We start from the raw sequence: 24,910 nt of genomic DNA, 5'->3' as shown, positions 1-24,910 counted from the left end.
GAAAACAACATCAGGGGACGCGTGAGAGTCGTGCATCCCCACAACCCAAATGCAGCAATTGCTACAAAGGAAACCCAACCGGGTTCCTCGAAAGAAAGCCTCGCAGTTGAAGAAAAATTCGTCCTGGTCCGGGACTCGAACCCGGGACCACCGCCTTTCCGGGGCAGCCGCTCTACCATCTGAGCTAACCAGGCGGCTAGCAGATGCCAGGGCGAAGTCGAATTTGTCGACAACTTCGAAGCAAAGGCAAGTGTATGACGTAATAGTTCAACGGAAATCCGATAGGTGGAGAGAAGTAATTAAAGGCAAAATGAGACATCCACCCAAATGCAGCAATTGCTACAAAGGAAACCCAACCGGGTTCCTCGAAAGAAAGCCTCGCAGTTGAAGAAAAATTCGTCCTGGTCCGGGACTCGAACCCGGGACCACCGCCTTTCCGGGGCAGCCGCTCTACCATCTGAGCTAACCAGGCGGCTAGCAGATGCCAGGGCGAAGTCGAATTTACGACAACTTCGAAGCAAAGGCAAGTGTATGACGTAATAGTTCAGCGGAAATCCGATAGGTGGAGAGAAGTAATTAAAGGCAAAATGAGACATCTACCCAAATGCAGCAATTGCTACAAAGGAAACCCAACCGGGTTCCTCGAAAGAAAGCCTCGCAGTTGAAGAAAAATTCGTCCTGGTCCGGGACTCGAACCCGGGACCACCGCCTTTCCGGGGCAGCCGCTCTACCATCTGAGCTAACCAGGCGGCTAGCAGATGCCAGGGCGAAGTCGAATTTGTCGACAACTTCGAAGCAAAGGCAAGTGTATGACGTAATAGTTCAGCGGAAATCCGATAGGTGGAGAGAAGTAATTAAAGGCAAAATGAGACATCCACCCAAATGCAGCAATTGCTACAAAGGAAACCCAACCGGGTTCCTCGAAAGAAAGCCTCGCAGTTGAAGAAAAATTCGGCCTGGTCCGGGACTCGAACCCGGGACCACCGCCTTTCCGGGGCAGCCGCTCTACCATCTGAGCTAACCAGGTGGCTAGCAGATGGCAGGGCGAAGTCGAATTTGTCGACAACTTCGAAGCAAAGGCAAGTGTATGACGTAATAGTTCAGCGGAAATCCGATAGGTGGAGAGAAGTAATTAAAGGCAAAATGAGACATCCACCCAAATGCAGCAATTGCTACAAAGGAAACTCAACCGGGTTCCTCGAAAGAAAGCCTCGCAGTTGAAGAAAAATTCGTCCTGGTCCGGGACTCGAACCCGGGAGCACCGCCTTTCCGGGGCAGCCGCTCTACCACCTGAGCTAATCAGGCGGCTAGCAGATGGCAGGGCGAAGTCGAATTTGTCGACAACTTCGAAGCAAAGGCAAGTGTATGACGTAATAGTTCAGCGGAAATCCGATAGGTGGAGAGAAGTAATTAAAGGCAAAATGAGACATCCACCCAAATGCAGCAATTGCTACAAAGGAAACCCAACCGGGTTCCTCGAAAGAAAGCCTCGCAGTTGAAGAAAAATTCGTCCTGGTCCGGGACTCGAACCCGGGACCACCGCCTTTCCGGGGCAGCCGCTCTACCATCTGAGCTAACCAGGTGGCTAGCAGATGGCAGGGCGAAGTCGAATTTGTCGACAACTTCGAAGCAAAGGCAAGTGTATGACGTAATAGTTCAGCGGAAATCCGATAGGTGGAGAGAAGTAATTAAAGGCAAAATGAGACATCCACCCAAATGCAGCAATTGCTACAAAGGAAACCCAACCGGGTTCCTCGAAAGAAAGCCTCGCAGTTGAAGAAAAATTCGCCCTGGTCCGGGACTCGAACCCGGGACCACCGCCTTTCCAGGGCAGCCGCTCTACCATCTGAGCTAACCAGGTGGCTAGCAGATGGCAGGGCGACGTCGAATTTGTCGACAACTTCGAAGCAAAGGCAAGTGTATGACGTAATAGTTCAGCGGAAATCCGATAGGTGGAGAGAAGTAATTAAAGGCAAAATGAGACATCCACCCAAATGCAGCAATTGCTACAAAGGAAACCCAACCGGGTTCCTCGAAAGAAAGCCTCGCAGTTGAAGAAAAATTCGCCCTGGTCCGGGACTCGAACCCGGGACCACCGCCTTTCCGGGGCAGCCGCTCTACCATCTGAGCTAACCAGGTGGCTAGCAGATGGCAGGGCGACGTCGAATTTGTCGACAACTTCGAAGCAAAGGCAAGTGTATGACGTAATAGTTCAGCGGAAATCCGATAGGTGGAGAGAAGTAATTAAAGGCAAAATGAGACATCCACCCAAATGCAGCAATTGCTACAAAGGAAACCCAACCGGGTTCCTCGAAAGAAAGCCTCGCAGTTGAAGAAAAATTCGTCCTGGTCCGGGACTCGAACCCGGGACCACCGCCTTTCCGGGGCAGCCGCTCTACCATCTGATCTAACCAGGTGGCTAGCAGATGGCAGGGCGACGTCGAATTTGTCGACAACTTCGAAGCAAAGGCAAGTGTATGACGTAATAGTTCAGCGGAAATCCGATAGGTGGAGAGAAGTAATTAAAGGCAAAATGAGACATCCACCCAAATGCAGCAATTGCTACAAAGGAAACCCAACCGGGTTCCTCGAAAGAAAGCCTCGCAGTTGAAGAAAAATTCGCCCTGGTCCGGGACTCGAACCCGGGACCACCGCCTTTCCGGGGCAGCCGCTCTACCATCTGAGCTAACCAGGTGGCTAGCAGATGGCAGGGCGACGTCGAATTTGTCGACAACTTCGAAGCAAAGGCAAGTGTATGACGTAATAGTTCAGCGGAAATCCGATAGGTGGAGAGAAGTAATTAAAAGCAAAATGAGACATCCACCCAAATGCAGCAATTGCTACAAAGGAAACCCAACCGGGTTCCTCGAAAGAAAGCCTCGCAGTTGAAGAAAAATTCGCCCTGGTCCGGGACTCGAACCCGGGACCACCGCCTTTCCGGGGCAGCCGCTCTACCATCTGAGCTAACCAGGTGGCTAGCAGATGGCAGGGCGACGTCGAATTTGTCGACAACTTTGAAGCAAAGGCCAGTGTTTGACGTAATAGTTCAGCGGAAACCCGCTAGGTGGAGAGAAATAATTAAAGGCAAAATGAGACATCCACCCAAATGCAGCAATTGCTACAAAGGAAACCCATACGGGTTCCTCGAAAGAACCTCTTAAGCAGTCATTGCGGTTGGCCTTTATATTGGGTGCCCCGAAAAGCAAGCAACACTCAAACTACAACAACTGTCGAATCTGAATTGACGGTCAAGTCCTTTACACATGCATTGCTTCAATTCCAGACTAATTTCTGGTGCCCACTCGGAATGTAAATCAGTGTTGTGTTGCGAGCCCACTCTGATTACGCTGCAAAGGCCTGTTGGATTAATCTGCTATTGACTGCAGAGGCACCAGTTGGCTCCCCTGGATTTTCTCAACTATCTGCGCTGTCATAGTGCTCCAGTCAAAGAAGTACGAGGCCCCTAAATGATTTGACCACACCGACTGTGGCATGGCCTCTCAAAAACAGCACAGGCACGTGACCCATGTGGGAATAGAATGTACCCCAAGAATCAGTGACAACACTAAAGTAATTCTGGCCTTATGCCATGCACTAACTAGATAGCAGCGGGTGATGACTGGCGAAACAGATGACTCAAAAACAGCTGCTGGTTTTATGGAAATGAAGCCAATAAGATGTCCCGATTCTAGCTGCAATGCACAAAACATTTCCTGCAGGTATCTTGAGGAAGGGCTGGCCTCAAGTGTTGGCACTTACAGGGACTACCCAGAACACACAGCGGTGCAAATGAGAAGATTGTGTGTCATATTGATGGGCTTACCCATAAGCAAGGAATACTTCACTTTGGCTCTGAAAGGCGGTGCACAAATGGTGTCGCTCAACGGTGAGACACTGCAACCAATCCACGTATCCAAAAAGCTGCATTGCATTGCCTGAAATTGTATTTCATGCTCTTCTGCTAACTTTTCTTTGCGGGAGAGAGTAATTTGTTTTTTTTAGTTTTCGGCTAGTGCGTGTTCTAAATGGCGCAGCCATGTGCAAACGAACAGAGTCACCGCGATGGAGTGGTGCATTGATGCATGGCGTCCGAAATTGCCAGTGCTAGCAGTAATCTGTGTTATCGGCATCCGTGTACAGTTCCAAGAAGAGACTGGGCAGATACAAAAATTGCTTTAAAATTTTCTACTCGCTTTCCAGAGAAACCACTGCACAATAGACACTTCAAATGGTAGGCTTTCGATGGCACTACAAAATAGAAGTTCTTTGAAAAACGGTAGACAGCCCTTTTAATTGCCGAGTGGAGGGGTCATGATAAAAAAAAATACTTTTAGACAGGAAAAGCTAGCTTCACTTTAATGCTGTACACAGTTCGAGGAGGAAGGCTGAGCTGGGACTCGAAACCATTTAAAAGCGTTTTTTGTTTCGATTGCTTGCTTATTTGAAAAGTGCTACTTGATATGTAAAATATATTAACTTATCACGTGCTGCAAGCTTCTATTGATGTTCATCCAATTCTACGTCGTCATGCTCCACCTAGCCAAAATGCGCGTGGACAATGACAAAAATGCAGCAGCAAGTGCTGTTCTGGGTGCAGTCACCTGCTTTGACAAGAAGAGTTCATCAGAAAATGACGATGAAGGGCCTAAAAGTGAGTGTGTGAATATTCACCATTTTGAATACGAATCATCTCTGCTATTCAATTCCTATTCGATGTGAGAGTTCACTATTCAAAATTGTAAAATATTAGTTTATTTTGAATACAAGGGATGACAACACTTAATGGAGTTTTGAGCAAGGGATAAGTAAAAATGTTAGGACGAATGATTCTGCTGCAGAGGCCTCAGTTCCCGAGTGAACTTGCATTACAGAAAATTTATACTCAATAAATTCCAGTCCTTAACAAGGATTGCTTGCACTTAGTATAAATTTATTATTTCGCCATCCTCAACATCCTTGCACCGCTTTAAATGTATGTGCAGTTTAACGAACACAACACTGCAGTACGTGCATATCTGGTGACATGCCCTTGTGTCATTACTGCCATTGTCATGGTGCGCCAGATAACTGAAAGCTGCTGCTGTTTCTTATTTACAAGGTCCTGAGTTGTCCAGACGTCAATCAATCAATTTATTTGGCATTCATTACAGCATCTGCACATAACGAAGAACAAAAAGCTGCTAAGTAGCAGCTTGACAAGGTTCTTGCCCCTATCCCGTGTCAAATAATGTAACTATATATAGGCATTTTTTTTTTACCAAATGGGCTCCATGCAATCTTCCTGTTTCACTTTGTTTAGAAATAAGAAAATATTCAATATTTGGGGGTCATATTTCTTGAATATTTGTGTTTTACACGCAAAATCGTCAGCTGCAATCGTGGCACCCCAGAGATTGAAAGCTGCACCCCCCCCCTCCCCATAGGCGGAAAGTTTTCATTCTTCCAGTGGGGGGGGGGGGGGGCTAGGGCCTGATCAGCTTTCCGACCCCCCCCCATGCATGCACACACACACACACACACACACACACACACACACACACACACACACACACACACACACACACACACATATTGTAAAGGAGAGACACAGAGACAGCACCCGTTCCTGGGCCAGCTGTTCCAGCGCCCGCGGCCAAGTTCACTTCGTCTTTACACTCGGCCACGCTGCAAGTTTCCAGCGGGCTTGCAACAAAGCAACTGGTCCAGTGTGTGAGGTCGTCGTTAGTGAGCTGCAACCAGCTTCTCTGGTGGGCGGCACTGGCTGTGGCGCGCTGGTCGCAGGCCTTGACGACTGTTGTTGGAAAAAGATGACCACACATTGTCCGATAATGTAGACCGGAACATATTGAGCAGCACGGGTGCCAGGGCCATCGGCTCCACTTTGTTGCGGTGGCCACCATGCATTGGGCGCCGCACTAACTCTGAAGGGCACACCTTCACTCCTGCGTGGATGTTGCGTTTAACGGCGACAGCACCGATAGGGGCAGCAGGAGTGTTCTCGGAAATAGAGGATTGTGGTAATGGGTGGTTCTGGAAAATGGCCTTGTCGGCCACTGACACTTGCTTGAACGCCAAAACCTGCCCACTGCAGGGTAGCAGGAATCGGAACTTGCCACCGCCACTGCTGCTGGAACCACGAGGTGTTGGCGCTGTTTGCTGCTGAACACTAGAAGATGCTGCAACTGCTCCCCTGGTGTGGTCGTGGCTTCGGGTAACAGGCATCCTGCAGTAAAGGCTGTCTTGTGATGCCTCCCTTGCGACCTGGTATAACTGACACTTCCGAAGACAAGGACGATGACGGCACCGGGCGGAGGGGGCCTGCACGCGGCTGCTGCTGCAGCCCAGGGAGGAGTTGCACAGGGCTTTGAGCCATTTGGTCCAAGCCCTGGTCCGAAACTCGCTGCTCGACACGCAAGTCTAACGCCGTCTCGTAGATATGCCGCTGGCGGGCAATCGCGTCAGCGGACGATGCCCTCCCTGCAGCAGGGGTGGCGTGTGCTGGAGTGGGGCTTTTGTTGTGCTGCTCCTCGGCCCTCAGCAGACGCAGAGCCACGGTGGCTGGGTCCGTGTCCCAAGGGTCGCAGTACTGCAGATTGCCTGCGTCGTCGCCGCATGCCTCTGCTTGCGCCGCCGCTGAGGATGCAGCTTCATCCGCTGTCTTGTAGGCCTTGCTGCCGGGTTCGCTATGGATGGCGGAGGACGCTGACGTGGAGCTGCTCGAACGGGAGGCATGTGACTGATGCAGTGGCGGCTGAGGTCTTGACTCGCTGCCGCTGAACCATTGGTTCTCGGTCGCGATCTTCGACGATGACGAGCCGCAGCTGATGCTCGGGAATGTAGGGGCAGTGCAGGCATACGGGAGCGGGTGGTTACTAGGTGGTTCTATCGAAAGCGGGATACTAGCGGAAGCAGTGGTCACCATGCGCTTCCCATCGTCTGGGGTGAAGCAGACGGCGACCCCCGGTGAGCCGGCGTCTGCGGCGAGGCAGCCTGCAGACCGCTCTGTCGACGCGTTGCTGGGCACACCTGCAGCAGCATCGAAGCAGTGGGTCGCCGGAGCGCCGTGCGCAGAACTTCACTAGTTGGACTCACTGCAGGCAGAAGGTAGCTAGCCGAAAGCAGCTATTAGAGCTGCACTCCATTCAGGCCAGGACCGCTGTTTGATACCTTCATAGTTTCCCCATGCTTTAGCGACACCTTGAAGACACACCGCTGCAACCAGCCATATCGTATTGTTGGGCCAGGCATGGCGTGCCCTGAGCGCGTTGGCTGCTTGTACCCACAGAATAGGGTCATTCGGAAATCCGCGGAGCTCCAGTAGTTCCAAGGCAGCCGGTGATGGTAAGGCTGCTAGCGGGAAACCGGAAGTGGCTGAAACGATGTAGTCCAGCTGCTGTGACAGCAGCGAGATGGCTCGCATGACATCGGTTAAGCTGCCGGTTGAGTCGCCCCGTGAGCCAGGGGCGGAATCCGCGCACCCTGAGGCATTGACAGCGGCCGCAGTACTCGGGCCAGCCGGACCAGTGGCCAAGGGAGCGTGAACGGCATCCGTTGAGCCAGGGCTCGTGGCGGCCGCGGTACTCACTGTAGCCAGTAGCATGGCCAGGGGAGTGTGAACAGCATCCCTTGCTGGCTTAGTTGTCGATGATGTCGTGGGGCAGAGATCCAAGGCATGGGAAGCGTGGACGGCGTTCCCTGGCCGCAGGAGGCACCCAGGACTGCGAGAATCCATGTCCAAGGCAGCGTGGACAGCATGCCTTGGCAGCTCGGAGATCAAGGTAGTCCCACGTACGGCAGCCATGCCAAGGGAAGCGTTGACGGCGTCCCCTCGCCGAAAGGACCCAGGACAGCAAGATGCAGGAGGACGCAAGGCCTCGGCAGCACGGTGCTTAAGGCTGCAGCGCCCTAAGACTGGGCTTTCGTCGACTGCGCCATTGTATAGGAGAGACACAGAGACAGCACCCGTTCCTGGGCCGGCTGTTCTATTCTCTTTCTCCTCCTCGTCTTCACTTCCAGCGCCCGCCTTGCGAGCGCCGCAGCCCAGTTAACTTCGTCTTTACATTATATATACATATATATATATAAATATATTAGGGATGGGCGAATATTCGGTATTGTCGAATATTCGATCAAATAATTCTATATTCGTTATTCGCTTCGATTCGAATTCAGGTATTCTATATTTTCGAATAATTCGGTGCTCCCCCGAATAGACAGCCAGAAGCCACGGATGGCCGGTACACATCTCGGAGGCTATGCTTCACGTCATGGCTGCCCATACATAAACCATAAATCTCGAAGGCTATATGTTTTTGCATTAAAGAGCCAGAAATATGCGACGCAAAAGAGCAGAAACGGCGCTAGCGTACAACCGAAACGAAGCGGCGGAGTCCGCATCGCCATAGTCATCAGCGGAAATCGTACGTGCATAACAACGCGCCTCCACCCATGATCGCGTCGATAGCAGCCGCGGTTTCTTCCGCAGCAGTTGCGGCAAAAAAAGTAGTTTCATTTTGACTCAATACGCACGTCGGCCGCGTGCCTAAAAAGCTGCGTAGTGGCCATCCATGATCGCATAGATAGCGACAGCGATTTCATCTGCAGTTGTTGCAGCGAACGGTAGTTTCGTTCTGACTCCGTGCATTCGTCGGCCGCGTGCCTTAAGTACGCGGCCGAGGATGAAGAGCACCGGCTACATCGCGATGGACGTGCGATCTGTTGGCGGTCAGCTTACTGGCGAAAAAATAATCTGGACGGCGTGCGGTAGTGCAAAGCGTGTCGCAAATGTTGTCGCGGGCCGCGGCCGTGCTGCGAGAGCCAATCAGTCACAAGATGACGAGAATTGCAGCTTCCGAACTGCTTTTGTGCAAAATAGCGAAAGTACTTGCTCATCCATTACACTAATAAAATCGTGCTGACGTAGTAAGCATTTGCTTATTGTTTTCTGGATACCCTAATAATTCGGTTAATTCAGACATTTTTTTTTTCGGTCCCGTGTAATTAAAATTAACTAAGTTTTACTGTAATATGTGATATATTATTCGAACTATTCGATTAGAAATTATTCGACCAAATTCACTATTCGCCCATCCCTACTTTTTAGACATGGCCTGCTATAAACAGGAGCTTTCCCCTTTTAAGGTTAGCACGATGGAAGAATGCGTCCAAGACTCGCTGTTTGTTGCCATAACAAGCACTGTGGTGCCAATGTCGAGCGACGATTTTCAAATTGCCGCTGGACGCGAAGACACCCTCCCCCAACGAACTCCAATTCCACCGTGTGGTGGCACTTTCTGATAGTCGACAGTGGGCCTCTTGGACTGCCCGAGACGCTGCATACGGAATGCGGCGTGGCTGAAAGCACTGCCTGGCAACGTGCAGGGGGGGGGGGGGGGGGGGAGAAACTGGGCATATCCAGCGACGTATAAACCGACATGTCAAAGGCAATTCCCTCTTCAATTACTCAGGCCTCTCTACGCATCTTCTCACCAATGCAAATTGCTTTGCGCTTAGCCTATTCAGCGAGAAACCCGATAGCAGCGAATGGCAGCAATCGCCAAACAAAGCTTCATTTTAGAACGTACACGTGGAAATACAGTCAAGGGACTGTGATAACATAGCGAAAAAAGGTCTGTTAGATCTCAAGTCCATTTTATCTAAAATTAGGATCGCAGCATGTTGTGAAACGACAAAACTTGTTATATACCGGTGTCTAACCCACAGGCGATTTCAAAAACAATAAAAAGCATTGAAATTAAGAGAGAAGTAATGACACGGTAATCACACACACGGCGTCTGCTGACGCTTACAAATGCCCCCGCACTAGAGGATATATGCACCCACACAACAGCAAGATGTTTTTCATACAGAACCATGTGTAATGAAGAAGAGTAGCCTGCGCCTCAGCAGCATCGCATGAGCTCGTGGTTGCTGTCCTTTGACGAACGCTTGCGACTGCTGCCCGTTCGCCTTTGTCCGTTGCTAATAAACGTCTTAGCAAGCGGTGGAGGTTCCTGGCTTTCGACTAACCTGGAACTTCGGACCGGCCGTATTTGTATGGCCGCACGTTTTCGGTCGTTACAGACCACCATGCCCTCTGCTGGCTGTCTTCCCTCCGGGACCCGACAGGACGGCTTGGTCACTGGGCTTTGCGGCTCCAGCAATTTTCATTTCTTGTCGTCTACAAGTCTGGACGTCTGCACAAGGACGCTGACTACCTCTCTTGTCACCCCGTGGAGCCTCCTGATCCTGTTGCGCGCTGAACAATGCGATGAATCCTTGCGGCCCATCATCGCCGGAGTGCAATCTGGCAGCACTGATGGCATGTGCTGCATGTTCGTGCTGCACGATGGCATCCTCTACTGCCGGTATATCAACCCTGAGGGCCCCGAGTTTCTCCTTGTCCTTCCTCGTCATCTGCGATCCGTCATTCTCAAACAACTTCACGATGCACCGACGGCGGGACACCTTAGAGTTTTGCACACATAGGACCGCTTATGTCTTAATTTCATGCTTCACAACAAGCGACGACTACTGCAAAATCTATAGCATGAATGGCGGTACAAGGCAAGTTGAACTCGGAGTCTGACCGCCCGTGCACTCCCTGCGAGACGGCTCGACCACATAACGCGCCTCGCCGTCTGAACTAGGCGAATACCTTTGTGCAAGTTGATGCGACGAGAAATGAAGTGTTCTCAAAACGATACATTTTGCGATCATTGGCAGTTGTTTTTGAAGCGCCGTATGCTATGGCTTCGCTTGGAAGCTAGTTAGACGCAGCTGCACCATCGGCACTCGCTCAGCGTGCTTGGCGTTGTCAGCCATCTTTTTGTTTTTCTTGTTGTTTATTTCTTTTTCCTGCCCCTCTCAAGGTTTATAAGCCACCTTCCACAAAATAAACCGTTCAGCCGGCAGTCAGCACGTGTCTTGGTGTCCTGTCCCATTAGTTAGTGCTGTTTGCATCCAAAAACAGAAAAAGGAGACGCAGCACTGTGCGACACCCCGGAATGAGAGGCAAACAGTGAGGCTACCGACAGGGATGAGGAGACCCACCTGCAGCACGACGATGAAGAAGAGAAGGCCGCACGATGGCACGACGTGGAAGCGGGCCAGCACAGCGATGGAACCCCCCAGCTGGCCGACGAGGTTGACCAGCACAAACAGGGAGGCCAGGAACCAACCGCAGCCCCATGAATGGTTCATGTAGTCCCGCTGGTCCCCCCACTGGTACCACATGCGGCAGCCATCTTCTAGGAAGGTGCTCACCAGGCAGAACCGGCCCAGGTGGGGCAGCACGTGCTTGCCCCGCCTCAACACCTGCACACAAGGCTTGGCGTGAAACAATGGCCCCACACTGGCACACTACAAGGCCCAGGCTCTGTCGCGTTTCTTTTCTTAATGTATCCACAATGTAAAACTGTTTAATGTGTACCAATCGAGATGGCGGAATGGTCGTATCGTACCCTGCTACACATGCTGGTTGAATTGCAAAATTCATAAGAAGCTGCTAAAGATTGAGATAAGTGAGAAAGATTTGTAAACTGAACTGAAAATGGAGCAAGATAGGAGCATAATACCGAGTTGGCTAATAAGGCAAGCTGAAGACATGCTCAAGTGAGCTATGTTTTTGCACATGTAGTTACATATATGAGCAAATAAAATGATACATAGCTTCTGCACCTCATATTGAAAAGGGACAAGAACGAGCTGCTTTTTCTTTTGGTGTGTTGATGCTACCCTTTTTGGAAATCTCAAAAGCTTTCCTGTTGCTTAAGGAAGACAAAAGAAATGCAAGTACACACCCATGCACTTTATACAACTAAAAGTTTATTCTTGTGACTTATCTGTTTATAAGCACCTGTTTACACTGCTGTTGGGACAGCTGCAGAAGAATGTGAAGAAAAGGCTCAGCCAGCAAAGCGGTCACAAGTAAAAAGAAGCTGTGGCACACACATGGGCTTCCTATAAAAATAAGTGCAGAAGATTGCAACAGTGCCCCTATATTGCCAAACTTGATGCTCACTGCAAAGGGCAAGAAATTATGACTATTACTCTAAGAAAGAGTACTTTTACAAAAGTTAACACAGGTAGATAGCAATGCCACTTGGGTTCGTGTTTTTTTAACAAAAGGGAACCAAATCATATTAACAGCAATAGATAATAATTTCAATGAGTACTTTAGCAGTCGAGCCTTGCTATTCCTCGAGTACCCATGGACGAGTCTGCAGCCCTTCCTCAGTTTACTCTGCCATAAGTACTCAAGTGGATAGCGCAATATATCACTAAAGAACAGTAAGCCCTGCAATGGTATATCTGTCAGGTATAGTTCGACCTAGTGATTATTTCGATAATACCCGTATTTAACCCTTGGTACCTCAGCGGCAACAAATGTTGCCATGATGTTAAATAATGCTGCTAATCTCGTGCGTAACACCAAACTTTCAAATACCACTTTCATTTTACGTGACTCTTGGACATTTAGTGAGTAAGTAAGTGAGTAGTCCTGATCCCCTTTGACGCAGGGCAGGCATTTGTCGATGCCACAGGAGATGTAGAAAACAAGAAAGGAAACAAAGTGAGGCATATAAAGTAAGGTGAGAAAGAACATAAAACACAGTTTTGTCATAGTCTTTGAGGCCGTCTGGTTGGTCCGGTTCACTCTTCTCCAGTCGCCTCGGATATCACCAAAGCCAGGACGATCCAATCCACCAGCCATGCCGGGTCAAGTCAGTGCGTCCCATCCATCTGTGTCGCTGCTTTGTCTGTCGTGATCAGCTGTAGCCGGCAGTGGCTTGCGTATTTGGCGTGGCCAGTGTTGGCAACCAGCCGCAGTCAGAGTTCATTCACTGTTGCTGTGATGAAGTGGCTCTAGCTGGAAAGTCAAAGAACTGTTTGGTTGTTTTTTTGCCAGATTTTCAGCACGCCTGCCCAGCCGTTCCCACTGTTTTAGCCGGGTCTTCGTGGCCTCAGCGCGTGCAGCTCACTCCTCCTCGGTGTGACCGGTCAGCGCCAGGCTCTTGGCCAGGGTACACGATCGGGGGTCTGGGGAAAGCCTCGGGCATTGCTGTAAGACGTGGAGGAGGGTTTCTGCTTGTGCACCACATGAGCAGCACGTCAGATCCACGTCGAATAGTTCGTGGTGGCGTTGGTTTGTGAGGAGAGCGCCAGTGCGGTCTCGAAACAGTAGGACGCTGCCTCTGTCTCCTCGATAGTGTTGTGATGGGCACGGTTTCGGCTTGTGCTAGTGATATAGTGCCAGGCTTTGCTTTTTTGCTACTGCCGTGCACCATATTGTGGTTTCAGCATCACTGATTTCTTTGATGACTGCCTTGCTCCACTCTGTTCTAGTTTCGTGGTGTTTGGAATTTTGGTTGAATTTTGTGTTTTGAGACGTGTATTTCCGTATACAAGCCGTCTTGTTTGTTTTTGTATCTTAGGTGTAGTGCGACTGTAGTTTGTGTTTGTGCTTGCCATGAATTTGAGTCTGCTGGCATATTGTAGTTTGGACCTCGCCTCCCTTGCCTCGTATGAGGATGAGCTAATTTCCTTGCTTACTGCTGCATTAGCAGTAGCCATACTGCCCCCTAGCAGCCAGCGGCCCAGTTCTATTTGGTGGCGCTCCAGGCATTTTATGATTTCGCTGCAGTAGACCAGCACGTCGTCTGCGTACGTTGTCACTGGTACAGATATTGCCTTCCACAGTGTGCATCCAACAGTGTATGGGTTGTATGAGTGCCTGGCCAAGTTCCAGGTGTGGCCTTTGAGGAGATTAGATTTTTTGACTAATATGTTTTGGTGCGGATATAGATAATTTGGTAGGTTGCCAAGTGTTACGCCGAGGTATTTGTGTTCCGATGTTTTTTTGATGAGGTTCCCTTGGAGGATGAATTCGTCAGCAAGGTTGTTTGTGTTTATTCCCATCCGCGGCATTTTTTTCAGTGTTGAACCTTAGCTGGTCATTTCTTGCAACTCGGGAGTAGATGTCAAGCTGGTGTTGGAGGTCAGCTGCTGATTCTGCTAGCAGCACAATATCATTGGTGAATGCCAGAGTAAAAAGAAGACATTTAAAAACATACCTAATAGATGGCATTACCTGTCTTGAAAAAGCAATGCATCTCTTGGTGTGACACGTCTTCATAAGGTAACCAGTATGGCAATACATATTGTTCACAAATAGCAGTACTGCAAGTTACACAAGTAGCCTTTTCTGGCAACTCCTAAAATGTTAAAATTGTCAAGGATAAAATAGTGTAATAAACAGGACAGAGAACAAGACAAAACACAACCGTGATCTCTAATGCACTATTTTATACTTGACGATGCTACACCAACTGGCCTACACTATTTCAATGTAAACACTATGCACTAAAGTCAACACAGATTCGTAGAAATACTGAAGTTGTATTAACAACACACTAAACCAATGACCCTTTCTAAGGAATAGTGATGCTTCCGAGAACATCTCAGTGTCCAATAGATCAGCAATTGAGCCAGCAGCAGGCTTCTGGTCACATTTCACTTTTGTATTGCATGCATGTGTTCAGGACGGTAATCAACTAGAATGACTTCTCAAGAGAGGATATTCCCTTTCTCCCTCGTAGTATCAGTCCAACCTCAGGCTGGGAATGTTTGCTTTCCTCACTTGTTCGACTGCCCTGGCCTGAGGAGTGACGTTAGAACGGTTCGGAAAGCCAACTGTTTGCTTGGCCTCGCACAATAGGTCAGAATCGTGTTTTTGTAGACTAAGGCGTCATTCTGACCAATCCCACGAGGCCAAGCAAACGGGAGTAATTTGACTTGAACTACACCACAGACATGAGCAAACCAGGCCTTTTGATATGGTGCCTTCGGCTGCTGTGCTGTTTTCTGTGCACTCGCGCGGTGCCGCACGTTCGTCTGGGCACTACACGTGTGGTGGAGCACGTTCGGCTGGGGCGAACACACGACACGTGCGCCAGCGTGCCACCGTGGAGATCAATGGTGGAGCACAGAGCGATCCCATTGAGCAGCGCGTGCCAGCAGATGACAATGATGACAAGATGAAAGAATAAACGATTGTTGGAAGTTAGCGCTGTGTCCGCGTCGTCCATCTGTGCCTCGTCCCCTTTTTATGCGCTATTAAGTACAAGACATGGAATACCAACTCGCCCAATCTTACGCTCTTTCAAGATGACAATGAGCCAGCCATTCCGTTCAGGCGCCATTTTGTAACAGGCGGTGATGACGGAAGCCGTGTCTCTGCGTGTCTCGCACAAACCTACGGTTGCTGCTAGAATCCAGCAGCTCATCGTTCGAAGACCACGCAGTTGATCATCGCCGCTAAGCGGGAGCCCAGACAAGAGCAGCCGTCGAAAGGTGAAAAATTTCAGCACCGCGGAGTCAAACAGTGATGAGGTATGAAGCTGCAGCATTGGTTTCTGCGTTTGATGCTGTAGTTTCCGTCCCTGTTGCTAAGTCGGAATACATGTAAGATGCTGACAGCGCAGTGCGCAGCCTCATCCCAGTACCCCAACAATCATTCGTCACTTCATATTTCAAGCGTTTGTCACCCATATTATGCTTGACCTTGTTCCCATTGCTGTGAATCACGATGAGTGCAAGTAATAGGTGGCCTGTGTAATAAAGTGTTATCTGATGAACTTCGAACTAGGCATGTATCTCGCATGTTCATCTGGTTGTAGTGAAACGCGGAATTCGGGTGGTGTTTGGCGTAATTTACGCTGCACTGCCATGGTGCCTGGGTGGCCCAGCTGCAGCACAAGAAGTGCACAGTACAGCGAAGTTCCCCGATTACGCTATTATTGCACCTATATTGTTAATTTCATACCGATAATGTCAATATTTTAGCTGCAATGATGCCTTATACGACACGTACTAGCTGAATTTCAGGCTAAACTGACGCTGAAATGGCACATTTTCCGAAACGCGCGCCTGCTCTTCCACATGTGCTAGCGCGGACATCTTGGTCTCATTTGAAAGAGCCGCTTTTTGCCTTCAAATTCCCGCCAGAACGGACCCCATTCACCTATTGGCCACTTAAAAACTGCGCGCCAAAAAAAGGTACTAAAACGCTCTCCTATTCGGCACTTGGCACACGTGACTTGAGCTTGCCTCCCAATTGGCGGAACGGCATGGCCATCGTCTGCTGCGCGCTTCGAGACGCGCATTGAGACGCGCCATCTTGCCCCAGTGTTAGCGAGAAAGCGTGCCGCGTTTGTCGAAAACGGTGCGCAAATTTCGCACGCGGCACAAGTTTGGTGCTAAAAAAGTGCGACGGACGCTCATCGAAAACTGCAAAGTGCGCTGCTCGACGCCGCAAAACGACCAGGACGCCACAACCTCAGCGTTTGATGCCCAAATCGTCGATGCAGCAACGGTAGGCCTAACGACCGCAGCGGCTGCTGCGATTCAGAGTCCGTCTGCCGCCAAGCCTTTGACCTTCACTCGCGGCAAGATACGATCTACCGGCAACCCTCCGAGCTGAAGGAGGAAGCGGCGAAAGCCAAAGCGAATCTATCGGCGTTATCTTCCGCTCCAGCGACGGAGAGGAAACGCGAGTTCGTGGGTGACAGTACCGACGATGCACTTCGCCCGGCTGATGGGACTATGATTGTGGATTTGAGTGCAGTGAACACTTCATTAACGTTTGCGACGTGCAAAAACTGCAGTGGTGCTTTCGAAATCGTCCGAGACGAGCGGGAATACGGACTCGCTGTGAAGCTGCGTTTTATGTGCGCAAACTGTGGAGAGACTACGTCGGTGTGGAGCTCGCCGCGCGTTGAACTCCTTTGCTGTGAACGTTTTGGCTACGCGTGCCATGCAGGCAACGGGCAACCGACAGACCGCGTTCAATGACATTTTCTCGTTGATGGACATCAGCCCTCGGGCTCTTCACACGAAAACGTGGCAGAGCTACGTGAAGGCGAAGCTGACGAGCGACTGCGCGCGGTCGATTCGCGAACTTTACGCCGAACTGAACGTGGGCAAAGCAACAGAAAACTTGCGCCAGTCGCCGAAAAAGCGGCACACAGGGGCTGGAAGTCAGCAGGACTACATGTCTGGTGCCTACTGAGCTGTTCGAGCTGTAAATTTGCAAATAAAAAGGTTTTTCATGTTTTCTCACTTTTCTCAAAACTTGTTTTTGGGTGACTTCACCAGATTGTCGGAGTGATATCTCATGATCTAGAACAGCTACAGCAATAATTCTTTCCTTAGCAGAAAGCCTAATCCGCATATTACAAAGTGCTGAGAGCAGAATTTCAAATTTCTGCACATGTATATTTTTAATTTATTAATTTTCTTTTGTTGTGGTAGCCATAGGACAAGGAAATAAATTTGATCACCTGCAAAATGGCTATTATTTAATTTGAAAACTTTTTTTGCAGCATTGCATTTATTGCATATTATAGTATCTGGCTATGAAATAATATTCACTTTCTACTGAGCAGTTTTTTTCCCATTGTCTCCTGAAACAATAGAGCGACAGATTTGTGTATCTTCTGAACAAATGTACCTACAAGAAAAATTATTGCATATTTGAAATCAGCACGAAAAACTAAGCAAGCCTGATTATTTTCATCAGAATTGGCCATAAGATACAGGACATAATCTCCACAACCCATGTCCCCCCTTAAGGAATTTCTAAAGGCTCAGTCAGAATTTTTCAACAAGGTTAATCTGCGCAAGAAAATAAGCTAAAATACCGAAGCCCCACATATGTTGTCATGCACAGTGAAGAGGAGGAAGCATATACATTAAAGGAGTACTGGCACAATATTCATCTGCAATGATGGTCCTCTAAAAGCCTAGAAAATATTAGACTGGCAAGCACCCTAAAACATTTAACACAGTAGCTTTTCTACAGCCAGTTTCGGTTTTGTTTTTACTGCGTCATGGTGTCACGTCACAGTATTTGGTCACATGGGAGCAGGACAGAGCGAGGGTCCAGCGAGGTTTTAGTAGCAAGGATGGCAAAAGAAGGGACACAGTGAGCGGCAAATAAACACACAGAGTGCTGACTTGAAACTGATTTCATTGACCCTAGTTGACCCGTCTTTATGAGTTCACAAACAATACTATCTATTTATTGGTGTTTTTTTTGCCTGGTATTGCTGTAACACACACGGCTTGGCTGGTTTCATATACTAACCTTCTTCAATATGCTGCAACTACTTTAGCAGCACCCATTACACCGCTGTAAAATCTTTCACAGGAATAAACTTGTCAACTTGTCCTGTTTGGTTTTACTACTGCCTCTGCGCAGCCAATTCAAGCATAAAAACATCAGTGTAAGTGAGGATTTCTCAGCGACTAAACGAAACGCTCGAAGAAAGATGGCATTCGGTAAGAGCCAAGCCTCTTCTGAACCTTTCAAATTGCGCTATGATAAGTTGATCCTGAACGGAAAATTGTACGTGTACAACACCAGTTCTGATGAAATTCAAGAACTTAACCAACGCAGTAGTAGTGTAGAATGTGCATGCCCTGTTCCTTCCCGTCCTCTAATCTAGGAAAGCGCGAGGGACCAGTGGTTAATTTTCTTCATTTCCTCAAGTTTCCGTTTTATATTCTAACGTCAGAAGTACCTCCAATAAATACGATTCTTTATCGCCTGCAATTGACACGTTCTGCAAGAATCATTGCACGTACTGAAACATGGTTGCCTGCGCATGTCACCAACACGGAAGTATTCCACGGTGCTGTGCAATTCCATGTTTATCGCTGGGAACGTAGTGTGCGTAGAGGAGGTGGCATCCTTTTGGCAATTTCAAATGACATTCCGTCTTCTGCGGTCTGTACGAGCGACCATCTAGAGGCTGTCTGGGCTTCCGCAGCTCTTGGTCGCAGAACATTCAACATAGGTGTGTGCTATCGCTCACCGTCTGCACCTCCTACATTTCTCCATGAACTGCACGATGGTATTAACCTCGTTCGCACACGTTTTCCTTTATCTCGCATTTTACTCCTGCGCGATTTTAATCTTACAAACATAACCTGGTACGATCAACTGTCTTCACTCGCTCCCTTTTCAGCACAAGCTAAGGAATTTCTAGACTTGTGCTCAGTTTTTTCATTGTCACAGCTAGTAACTCAACCTACACGTGTATCTTATAATGCCGCAAACACCTCAAGCCCTAGTTTTGACATCCCACCCCGACACAATTTCGGAGATTACACACCTACCTGGTATAATCGATTGCTGCCTCCTTGCATTTTCAAATAACCTTTCTACACCTAGAGCAAGTGAACTAAGAAAAAACTATACATATTTACAAGAAAGCAAACTTTACCGCCATAAATAACGAATTAACTGTGTTTCTAGACACTTTCTTGCCGGATTTCGAAAATCGTCCGCTTCAGCTTAATTGGGACATGTTCGCCGCTAAAGTTCAGGAACTAACTGAAAAGTACATCCCATCTCGCATCATCACCTCCAATTCTGATGCTCCTTGGTTCAATGCCGATCTGAAACGCCTATATCGGTCTGCAAAACACTCACCAACTGATGCACGCTTGTCTGCTTATAAGTCTTCATTCAACACGTACGTAACAGCACTAAAGAACACTAAATCTAATTTTCTATCCAACATGCTTCCATCTATGTTAAAGACTAACGTGAAAAAGTTTTGGAGTGTAATCAAGCCCTTGTGTGATGATCACATAACTGGAAGACCCATTGGGCATCCATGTACTTAACGAACAGTGCGCTGCCGCTCTTAATGACACATTTGTGCAAAATTTTTTCGTCTCCTGCAATGACCGCCTACCTCCTACTCGCCAGTACGATTACGTAGCTATGCCTCCAGTGAGAGTTGAAACTGCAGGCATTGCGAAACTAATCGATTCCCTGAATCAACCTTCATCACCTGGTTACGACTCTATTAATTCAAAATTTCAAAAAAATATCAATGCCGTTAGTTTTGTTATCCTAACAAAATGTTTTCAGCAGTCACTGGATACGTCCACTCAAACTAGCCAATGAAAAATCGGGAAGGTGGTTCCACTACATAAGTCAGGTAACAAAAATCTAACAGCCAATTATCGCCCCATCTCACTCTCAAGTACTTGCTGTAAGTTGCTCGAACATGTAATTTTCAAACATCTTGTTGAGTTCCTTGAATCAAATGCATTTTTCACACTAGCTTAGCATGGATTTAGAAAACCATTTTCATGTGAAACTCAGCTTGCAATCTTTACGCATAAATTACATCGTATTCTCGATCATTCATCATTTGCAGATTGCATTTTTTTAGACTTCGCTAAAGCATTTGATAAGGTCCGTCATAAACTTTTACTTTATAAGCTAAGTCAGCTGAACCTTGACACTAACATCCTGAAGTGGATTGAATGCTTCCTATCTAATCGCACTCAATTTGTAACCGCAAACGGCCATAACTCACCACTTCAAAGCGTAACTTCCGGTGTACCGCAAGGTTCAGTGCTCGGGCCTCTTTTGTTTCTCATTTATATTAACGACCTCCCTTCCTCTCTATCATCTAACATTCACTTATTTGCTGATGATTGTGTTATCTTTCGTGAAATAACTAATGCAGTGGATCCTAACCACCTTCAGTCTGATCTAACTACTGTAGCTAATTGGCGCAAAAATTGATTAAAGGAACTAAACGTTGGCAAATGTAAAGTGATGTGTGTATCCTGAATAACTAACAGCATGCATACATATTACATAAATAATGTTCCCTTAGAACATTACTTGGAACTTGGAATGTTCATACCGACTACACAATTAGCAATGCTAACCGCATGCTTGGCTACCTGCGCCGTAGCTTTTCAACTGCTCCTTCATCCCTATAAATGCTTCTTTATACTACCCTTATACGTCCGAAACTAGAATATGCATGCACTGTTTGGGATCCTACCACTGACAAACTAATTAATTCATTAGAACTCGTTCAAAATAAATCAGTTTGCTTCATCTTATGTAATTACAATAGAACTGCAAGTGTGTCTGCCATGAAAACTAACCTTTCGTTTAGTCTACTTTCTTCTCGTCGCAAAATCGCACGCCTAGTTCTTTTTCACAAGCTATACCGTCATTCAAGACTCCGCAATGATTTCATTTTTCAGCCACAATACATATCGCCTCGAATCGACCATCGTTTTAGGGTTGGTCTCGAATCATGTCACACTAAAACTTTTTTGCAATCATTTTTCCTTCGGTCATCCACGAAATGGAACCACCTTCCCGCTGAAGTCGTATCCATTCATGATAACCAAAGGTTTTGATTGATTGATTATTGTGGTTTATTGACGCAAGGGCCAGATGTGGCCAAAGAGCGCCAAGACGATGGTAATGGCTTGTTAGTGGTACATGAATAGTGAATTATATGAACATTAGATGTGGCATGGCTGTAAAGGGGCCTAAAAACAGTCGCTGTAAAGTGCGTAACATCTATACGTATAATAAGATTATGGCAATGAGTGATTATGAGTACTATGGACATGAACAATGCATTGCGAAAGAATGATACGAGTTACAAAAAATTTAAGATACTAGAATTGGCCAGAAGCACAAGTGCCTAAACAGAGCCCTTGAAACACAAGGGCCTGGAGGCATGTGCAGTTAAAAAACTATCGCAGCAACATCCTCTAGAGAGAGGATGCACTACGAACTTATTGGGCTAATAACATGTAACACAACATCTTTCAAGAAAGCAAGGACTGCGTTGGTGCTAAAAAGTGGTTCTTTACCGAGAAACATAGCGGGATGCAGAGGGACACAATAGCGATATGCTAATGGAAAATATTTCTTTCTTTCTCTTTCAGCTTCCGGACACTTCAGGACGTGGAAGACGGTGAGCCTCTCGCCACATCTACCACAGGTTGGAGGATCATTACCATTCAATAGAAAATTGTGAGTACCATATGTGTGTCCTATTCTGAGACGACAGAATAGAACATCAGTTCGTTGCGTTTTCAGTGCACAGGGCCAGAAACCTAACTGTGGCTTAATCAAGTGGAGCTTATTATTTGCTTCGGCGTCCCACAAGCGTTGCCAGTGGCTTCGCAGTTTGTTTCGCAGGAAAGGCTTCAGATCTGTAGCAGGGACAGCAGCGGGAAGACCAATACCTTGCGATGCCATTGATTTGGTGATTTTGTCGGCAAGCACATTACCCTCGATTCCTCTATGGCCGGGAACCCAGCATATTATTACATGTCTATGAGATAGGTAAATGTTACATAAGAGTGAGTAAAGCTCAATAAAAACAGGATTTTTATGCTTTTGTAAAGATGTTAGCGCTTTTACTAGACTTAATGAATCTGTGAATATTATTGCTTTTTCTAGTTTTAATTTCTTTATATGTTTCACCGCACACAGTACTGCGTAGGCTTCTGCTGTGAAGATACTTGTTAGGGGGTTCAATACGTCAGATTTAGAAAAAGAGGGGCCAACAGCAGCGTAAGATACACCAGCATGGGACTTAGATGCGTTGGTGTAGAATTCCAAGCACGAGTACTTCGATTGAAGTTCCCGGAAATGAATTGCAATTTCGAGCTCGGGAGCATGCTTTGTGACCTCTACCCCCCCCCCCCCCCCCCCCAAGTCACATTCTATCACCTGCCACTCCCAGGGCGGTGACACCTTAGCTGGAGGCATTAGGCTATGTTCTAGAAGGGGGACATCCACCTCTTGGCTAAGTTCTCTTACACGCAGTTAGAAAGGCCGCCTCATAGAGTCGATTATGAAAAAGTGTTGCCCACTTCAAATCATCAACGGCTATAGAACAAGGACGTTCTCGATTGGAGGGCACTTTGAGAAAATAGGTGAAGCTGATGTATCTTCTCTGGAGATGGAGTGACCACTCATTTGATTCTACGCATAAAATTTCGACGGGGCTTGTTCTGAATGCGCCAGTGGCCAGGTGGATACCTAGATGGTGGACAGGATCTAGCATTTTTAGCGCGCTCGAGGCGGCAGAGTGATATACTACGGCACCATAGTCAAATCGTGACCGAATGAGGCTCTTGTGAAGATTCATTAAACACTTCCTGTCGGTGCCCCAGGATGTGTGAGATAAAATTTTCAGTAAGTTCATTCTTTTTAGGCATTTCGCCTTGAGGTGTTTTATGTGGTTAATGAAAGTAAGCTTAGAGTCAAGTATGATGCCTAAGAATTTGTGTTCTTTGTTTATAGGTATTTGTTGTCCATACATTTCGATAGTAGGATCTGCAACGAGACCTTTCTTCCTGGTGAAAAGAACACAAGAACTTTGAACCCGTTTTCGTCTGCCCACTTAGACACTTTGTTCAACCCCTGCTGTACCTGTATCTCGCACACTGCGAGGTTACAGGATTTGAGGCCTATTTGTATATCGTCCACATAGATGGAATAAAAAATAGCTGGTGGTAACTTAAGCCCCTCCATCCACGCGCCACCGCCGCTTTTGCTAAGTAGCGCCAACCTTTCATGTGCGCCGTTGTTCCCCGATTCGTCGCTCAAACCCAGTTCCGCTTTCACAGTTTCCGCTTCCGGGATTTCCATTTCCGGTATTTCTACTTCTGGGATTTCCGGCTCCTGAATTTTTGCTTGTTGCACGTTCGCACCTCTACGCAACAGTGACGTCACTTCCATTGAAAACAGAAGCTGGGACTATGTAAGTTCCGCTTGACGTCGGAAACTGAGGGAGTGAGTGAGGGAGGACCGTGGAGGAGGGTCGGTTGGCGGTACTTAACCTGGTCGGCAAAAACGCACATGGAGGGGCTTTAGTGGTAACGAAGCACGTAGCGTGTTCATTTTGACGATAAAGAGTGTGCAACTGAGCACCCGACCCTGTGGCACTCCGGTTTCCTGCACAAAAGGTCGTGATAAAACATTGCCAACTCGAACACAGAATGTGCGATTCAGCAGATAACTTTCAATCAGATTTAACAAATTACCACGTATACCAAAGTGGGAGAGGTCTCTCAGTATTCCAAACCAACATGTGGTGTCGTAGGCCTTTTCCATGTCTAGGAATACAGACAGAAAGAACTGTTTGTGAACAAAAGCTTCACGTATCTGCGCCTCAATACGTATCAAATCGTCAGTGGTGGATCGACCCTCGCGAAAACCGCACTGGTATGGGTCAAGCAGTTTGTTTGGTTCTAGGAAATGTAGTAGGCGGCGGTTTATCATTTTGTAGCGTTAGCTACACTGGCCTAGCCAAGCCCGTTTCGCGCGGCACATCAAGAGCCGTGCTGCGCATGTGCAAGGATCAGTGATGTCCCACGGCTTGCGCACTGGAGCCACCGGAGCCGGCACCTCTCGCGCACTCCGCCGCCGCCGCACGCGACTCACCTCCGCCGGTCTGCGCATTCCAGAGGAGTGACGTCGTAGCCGTGGTAGACGCACTGGCGCCGGCGCGCGCTCGCTGTGCAGTCGCCGTCTGACACTGCGCTGGAGCCGCTGCGCTTCTGACTGGCGTTTGCCAGTGTGGTATAGCCATGGAGAAGGAGAGCGCAAATGCTGCTCAACAGCGCAGAAGACGGGAGAAGCTTAACTCATCGGATCCCGAAGTAGTTGCCCGGCAATTAGCGGTTGAGCGTAGGAGGAATGAACAGAAGAAGGCTAAACGTGCTGTGGAGACACTGGAGCAAAGGGACGAACGTCTAGCAAAGCGGCGTCGCCAGGAGGCTGAGCGACGTGCCCGACCACCCCTGCAGCAACAGTAAGCATGACAGTAAGCATGACAATCAAGCTAATCCTTGACAATCTAGACAACCAGGAAAGCTAAGAATAATCAGCTGAACCTTTGCTAACGCTACGTATATCCTGGCATAGCCGAGCTAAGCCACTGCAACTTTTTTTTCAGCGACTTTGCAGAGACAGCTTGTTAGTGCTATAGGCCGGTAACTCGAAACAGACGATGGATTCTTGCCCTGTTTCAGGATAAGAATTATAATGGCCTCT

At 48.0% G+C, this 24,910-nt stretch overlaps 1 protein-coding gene and 1 non-coding gene across 2 annotated transcripts in view; both read right to left on the bottom strand.

Annotated features, from left to right (window-relative positions):
* The window catches only part of LOC119437582 (surfeit locus protein 4 homolog), an 89,838-nt gene that overhangs the window by 54,264 nt on the left and 10,664 nt on the right, over positions 1-24,910 (bottom strand). The window contains exon 2 of the mRNA XM_037704584.2: positions 11,053-11,316. Within this exon, the coding sequence (XP_037560512.1) occupies positions 11,053-11,316 (264 nt within the window). The remainder of the gene's footprint in view (positions 1-11,052; positions 11,317-24,910) is intronic.
* Trnas-gga (transfer RNA serine (anticodon GGA)) lies at positions 1,788-1,861 on the bottom strand. Its single transcript has one exon. It is a non-coding gene; the product is annotated as a tRNA-Ser (tRNA).

The sequence above is a fragment of the Dermacentor silvarum genome, chromosome 1 (genome assembly GCF_013339745.2).
Source record: "Dermacentor silvarum isolate Dsil-2018 chromosome 1, BIME_Dsil_1.4, whole genome shotgun sequence".
NCBI classification, from domain to species: domain Eukaryota; kingdom Metazoa; phylum Arthropoda; class Arachnida; order Ixodida; family Ixodidae; genus Dermacentor; species Dermacentor silvarum.
The sequence above is the reverse complement of the archived record's forward strand: the minus strand, read 5'-3'. Positions and strand labels throughout refer to the sequence as shown.